Genomic DNA, 6,000 nt, shown 5'->3' on the forward strand with positions numbered 1-6,000 from the left:
AGAAGAGAGAGATTATCAAATACACAACACTGAGAGAGAGAGAGACAGACAGACAGAGAGAGAGAGACAGACAGACAGACAGAGAGAGAGAGACAGAGAGAGAGAGAGACAGACAGACAAAGAGAGACAAAGGAAAATGTGTAAATAATAAAATGATCAGTAAAGCAGAGCAATCAGCATAACAGATTAGAGTATTGTAAAGTATAATATAATATAGTAGAATGAGTATAATATAGTATAGTAGAGTATAATATAGTATAGTAGAATGAGTATAATATAGTATAGTAGAGTATAATATAGTATAGTAGAATGAGTATAATATAGCATAGTAGAGTATAATATAGTATAGTAGAATGAGTATAATATAGTATAGTAGAGTATAATATAGTATAGTAGAATGAGTATAATATAGTATAGTAGAGTATAATATATTATAGTAGAATGAGTATAATATAGTATAGTAGAGTATAATATAGTATAGTAGAATGAGTATAATATAGTATAGTAGAGTATAATATATTATAGTAGAATGAGTATAATATAGTATAGTAGAGTATAATATAGTATAGTAGAATGAGTATAATATAGTATAGTAGAGTATAATATATTATAGTAGAATGAGTATAATATAGTATAGTAGAGTATAATATAGTATAGTAGAATGAGTATAATATAGCATAGTAGAGTATAATATAGTATAGTAGAATGAGTATAGTATAGTAGAATGAGTATACTATAGTATAGTAGAGTATAATATAGTATAGTAGAATGAGTATAATATAGTATAGTATAGTTTATTAGAGTAGAATAGTGTGTAGTAGAGTGTAGTAGTTGTGTGTACCTGTGTGTTGACTCAGCAGAAACATTTCTGAACCTGAAACACAGACTGTAGAAAGCAGTCAGTAAACCACTGGTCACTAACCTGTTAGTTAAACTGTCACTAAATCAGTAAACCTCTAACTTCCTCTTTAAAGATTAAACTGACCAAACATAATAAACCAGTCTGTCAACCAGTTAACCAATAAACATGCCCAATCGACCCAGGAACCCAAACCAGTTACTAAGCATGTTAAAGTAATCTGAGTCAATGGTTCACAAAACTTAATAAACTAGTCAGTCAAACAAAGAGATTGACCAGGCAGTTAACCAGTTAACAAGTGGTTAAATGACAGTCAGCCAGTTAGTGACCTGGCTAACTGTTTATTTGTCAAAAAAAACAACCAGCGGGTTAAGTCTAAACAGTTACTGGTCAGTCAATGAATGGATTAATAAAAACATGTGATATAATTAAGTCAGCAACCAGTGAACTATAACGTTTTAAATCAGACAGCAACTAGTTAAACATGATTAATCAACCAGTAAAGTTTAACTGGTTGACTGAAGAATAAACAAACAAGGCAGTAAACCAGACAGCAACAAATTCAAGACTGGTTTGGTTAACACTTCACTCTTCAAACCAGCAGCTGCCAACAGTCAACAGCTACTTAACTAATTAACTGGCAGTGTGGGTAGAGAGGAAATAAACCATCCAGTTAACTAGTTTTCAACTATTTAAGTTAAGAGTCAGTAACAGTGAGTTAGTAACAGTCAGTTAGTAACAGTCAGTAACAGTGAGTCAGTAACAGTCAGTTAGTAACAGTCAGTAACAGGAGTCAGTAACTGTGAGTCGCAACAGTCAGTAACAGTGAGGCAGTAACAGTGAGTCAGTTACAGTGAGTCAGTTGCCGGGGCAACAGTGAGTCATTATCAGTGAGTCAGTAACTGTGAGTTAGTAACAGTGAGTCAGTAACAGTGAGTTAGTAACAGTCAGTTAGTAACAGTCAGTAACAGTGAGTCAGTAACAGTGAGTTAGTAACAGTGAGTAACAGGAGGCAGTAACAGCAGTCAGTAACAGTGAGTCAGTTACAGTCAGTAACAGTGAGTCATTATCAGTGAGTGAGTAACAGGAGTCAGTAACAGTGATAGTAACAGTGAGTAACAGGAGTCAGTAACTGTGAGTCAACAGTGAGTTAAGTAACAGGAAAACAGTAACAGTGAGTTGGGGTAACAGTCAGTTAGCAACAGTCAGTAACAGTGAGTCAGCAACAGTGAGTTAGTAACAGTCAGTAACAGTGAGGCAGTAACAGTGAGTCAGTAATGTGAGTCAGTTACAGTCAGTACAGTGAGTCATTATCAGTGAGTGAGTAACAGTGAGTCAGTAACAGTGAGTTAGTAACAGTGAGTAACAGTGAGTCAGTAACTGTGAAATAGTAACAGTGAGTCAATAACTGTGAGGTAACAGCGAGTTAGTAACAGTCAGTAACAGTGAGTTAGTAACAGTCAGAACAGTGAGTCATTATCAGTGAGTCAGTAACAGTGGAAAGGTAACAGTCAAAGGTAACAGTGAGTCATTATCAGTGAGCCGCAACAACAGTTAGTAACAGTGAGTCAGTAACAGTGAGTCAAGTAACAGTGAGTCAGTAACAGTCAGTAACAGTGAGTCATTATCAGTGAGTCAGTAACAATGAGTTAGTAACAGTGAGTTAGTAACAGTGAGTCATTATCAGTGAGTCAGTAACAGTCAGTAACAGTGAGTCATTATCAGTGAGTCAGAAACAGTGAGTTAGTAATTGTCAGTAACAGTGAGTCGTATTAAACTCTTACCGTTTCTTCAGCAGCGTCTCAGAGTAAAGTTTATTCCATGAAAACAGCAGCAAGCGTTAAGATCTGATGATGTGGAGCCAGTGTGGATCAGTGAGGGAGAAACAGCCCTTTATATACTCTCTCACACACACACACACACACACACACAGGTGGGAGGGGCTTTGTTGTCTGATGATGTTACTGCGTCTTTTTTTTGACGTTTGAATTTTCGCTCTTCACTTCTTATCCAAACACCAGCTCTCACACACAGTTCTTGGTTACCGGGGAGATTTAAAATCAGAAACGACCTCACTGTGTCACAACTTATCCACGGGCACCTGTAGGAGGCAGCGCTGTGTGAATGTGTGAGTGTGGCCTCAGAAACATGACGTGTGAATGAGTGAGTGTGGCCTCAGAAACATGACGTGTGAATGAGTGAGTGAGACCTCAGAAACATGACGTGTGAATGAGTGAGTGAGACCTCAGAAACATGACGTGTGAATGAGTGAGTGAGGCCTCAGAAACATGTTTAGTTATTGTTGGGTGCAGATCAGGGTCGCCAAGGTAACTTTACCTGAGATCAGGGTTGCCCTGGTAACAGGTCTACAGGCGGGGCAGGTGGCAGCGGTCAGGAATTCGAGTTGGCCGGCTCCCAGCATGCACCTGGTAAAATGAGAAGGGTGAAGAAAACGACGTCTGAGGGAAGAATGCGAGTGACTCTAAACCTCTTCATCCGTTCATTTCCTCTCGTTTCATCAGTTCATTTCTCTCACAAACGTGTAGTTTAAAAGTTTTTTTGATACGAAAACAAATCTGTCAATCCCAGAATGCATTTTTGTCTTTTTTTCTGCTGGTCCAGTGTGTGGGTTTTAGTGACACCTGGAGGTCACATTGCACATTGCAAACCAACTGTAAAACATGGTGGATGGTGAGCACATGACAGTGGAGCGGTTACCATGGTAACGACATGCAGCGATAATCCACATCTTTTCTTTGGTACTGGAGGAACATGGTGGCGCTGTACCACACTGTGTGTGTGTGTGTGTTACAGAAGTGAACATGAGGCTTCAGTGAGAGTGAAACTGAAACTTTATTAGTACTGAGAACGAGAGACAGAAACAATGAAGACAATTTTAATTTACACTTTTTATAAAACAGGGAGAGAGAGCGAGGTTCACATTTTGTTGGTGTCCATGTCACTTTTGGCCAAGCTGAGACAGCTGCAGAGAGGAGGAGATGACGTTACTGTTACTATAGTAACCATGTGACAGACACAGATTGTCCATGTGGACTTTTGGGAGGGGGCGTGGCCTCTCACCTGTTTGATGAACTGAGCAGCATTAAAGAGTTCACTGCAGCCGTAAATGACCTTCTTCCCCTGTTTGGACTGAACACGTGACATTATAATGACATCATCTATTAGCAGCAGCATTAAGAGTAATATTAACTATGCATTAGTAGCAGATTTAACATTAGCAGTAGTACTAATTATTAGCAGCAGAATTAGCATTAGCGTTTAGCATTAAGAGTAGAATAAGCAAGAGCAGCAGTACTAATTATTAGCAGTAGTACTAGCATTAGTAGCAGACTGCGCATTACCAGTAGTACTAGCACTAGTAGCAGACTTAGCATTAGCAGTAGTACTAATTATTAGCAGCAGAATTAGCATTAGCACGAGCATTAACAGTAGAATAAGCAATAGCAGTAGTACTAATTATCAGCAGTAGAATAAGCACTAGCAGTAGTACTAGCATTTGTAGCATACTTAACATTACCAGTAGTACTAGTATAAGTAACAGAATTAGCATTACCAGTAGTACTAGCATTAGTAGCAGAATTAGCATTACCAGTAGTACTAGCATTGGTAGCAGACTTAGCATTAGCAGTAGTACTAATTATTAGCAGCAGAATTAGCATTAGCACTAGCATTTACAGTAGAATAAGCATTAGCAGTAGTACTAATTATTAGCAGCAGAAGTAGCATTAACAGTATTATAAGCAATAGCAGTAGTACTAGCATTAGCCTGATGACAGTACCTTAGCATAGTCCACCAGGTTCTGGTATTCGATGTAGTTCCCGCCTCCGACCACAAACACGACAGCCTGAAAAAAAAACGTCACAAACTCTTTAACAAAAGGAAAAATAGCTGAAATTAAAGGGACATTTGGTAAAAACACACTCACCTCCTGAAATGGATTCTTGTTTCTGGGAATGGAGCTGAAGAGAGAGAGAGAGAAGTGACATCATCACTGACATCATCCATCACTCTGATTGATTACACCGATATTTTATGGTGTTTGGTAACTGGGGTGTTTCTCTTTCCAGTCTCCTGAAAAGTGTGACTCTAATCTTTACAGTGCTGTGTGCTGATGTTGGAGCTGTTAATTTCCCCAAGGGAACCTCCCAAAGGGATCAATAAAGTCGTCTGTCTGTCTGTCTGTCTGTCTGTCTGTCTGATGTGATGTGTACCTCTCACTGCCTCGCAGCATCTTTGGGTCAAAGTATCGATAATCGTCCGTTTCCTGGAAAATCAGAGAGAACCAGAGTCAGGGCCCCGCCCACAAATCAGTCTGACCAATCAGGAGTCCGCTGGTAATCATGACTAGGATGTTTTAAAAAAATTAATGAGACACCAGCAAAATCAGACAGTGGGACACAAGGAGGGGGTGGGGCTTAATGATGTTTACAAGCAGCATGACACACTGCTACAAATGTTCTCCTTCAACACACACACACACACACAGACAAAGACACACACACATGGTAATCTGATGGAGGGGAATTTCCTTCTTTTCTTCACAACAACAGGATCTTTGTTATTTGAAACTACAGACACTGTGTGTGTGTGAGTATGTCCTCACAGGATGAGACTTCATCTCCATCAGGTTGTCCAGGATCCGAGTGACAGGAATGTTCTAGAGGACACACACACACACACACACAGAGTTAACATGACTCAGCAGAAAGTCAGATGATTTTTCAGCAGTGTTTAACTCACGTGTTGTTTCAGCACCAGGTTCTTCACTCCCTCCATCACAAACTGAGAGCCTGTGTTCATCACTCTGGAGAACAGACTGAGGAGCAGGAGGAGGACGAGGACAGGGTGAGGACAGGGTGAGGACAGGGTGAGGATGGTGATATCAACATAAACCAAATCAAAATCATTCCTCTCCCAGGTTACAGCCTGGTTACTGTCAGGTTACTGTCAGGTTACAGCCTGGTTACAGTCAGATTACAGCCTGATTACTGTCAGGTTACAGCCTGGTTACAGCCTGGTTGCTGTCAGGTTACAGCCTGGTTACAAGCCAGATTACAGCCTGATTACAGCCTGATTACAGCCTGATTGCAGCACCTGGTTACTGTCAGGTTACAGCCTG

The 6,000-nt window shown here is 39.8% G+C and overlaps 1 protein-coding gene across 1 annotated transcript; it reads right to left on the reverse strand.

The window, feature by feature from the left end:
- Window positions 1–3,693: 3,693 nt before the first annotated feature.
- LOC122776431 (sec1 family domain-containing protein 1-like) lies at window positions 3,694–5,728 on the reverse strand. Its single transcript, XM_044036967.1, has 7 exons — window positions 5,622–5,728; window positions 5,485–5,538; window positions 5,093–5,145; window positions 4,807–4,840; window positions 4,660–4,725; window positions 3,941–4,009; window positions 3,694–3,842 (listed from the first exon to the last, which is right to left on the reverse strand). Exons 1-7 carry the CDS (start codon window positions 5,679–5,681, stop codon window positions 3,819–3,821), a joined length of 360 nt encoding a protein of 119 aa, XP_043892902.1. The 5' UTR covers window positions 5,682–5,728; the 3' UTR covers window positions 3,694–3,818.
- Window positions 5,729–6,000: the final 272 nt, after the last annotated feature.

Source organism: Solea senegalensis, linkage group LG10, assembly GCF_019176455.1.
Source record: "Solea senegalensis isolate Sse05_10M linkage group LG10, IFAPA_SoseM_1, whole genome shotgun sequence".
Classification (NCBI taxonomy): Eukaryota; Metazoa; Chordata; class Actinopteri; order Pleuronectiformes; family Soleidae; genus Solea; species Solea senegalensis.

Excerpts from the sequence above, each read along its gene's own strand:
- LOC122776431 (XM_044036967.1), bottom strand. The coding sequence starts at position 5,681 with ATGAACACAGGCTCTCAGTTTGTGATGGAGGGAGTGAAGAACCTGGTG. Across the intron at positions 4,726-4,806 it reads ACAAGAATCCATTTCAGGAG|GCTGTCGTGTTTGTGGTCGG; the intron begins GTGAGTGTGTTT and ends TTTTTTTTTCAG. Across the intron at positions 4,010-4,659 it reads ACCTGGTGGACTATGCTAAG|TCCAAACAGGGGAAGAAGGT; the intron begins GTACTGTCATCA and ends TCACGTGTTCAG.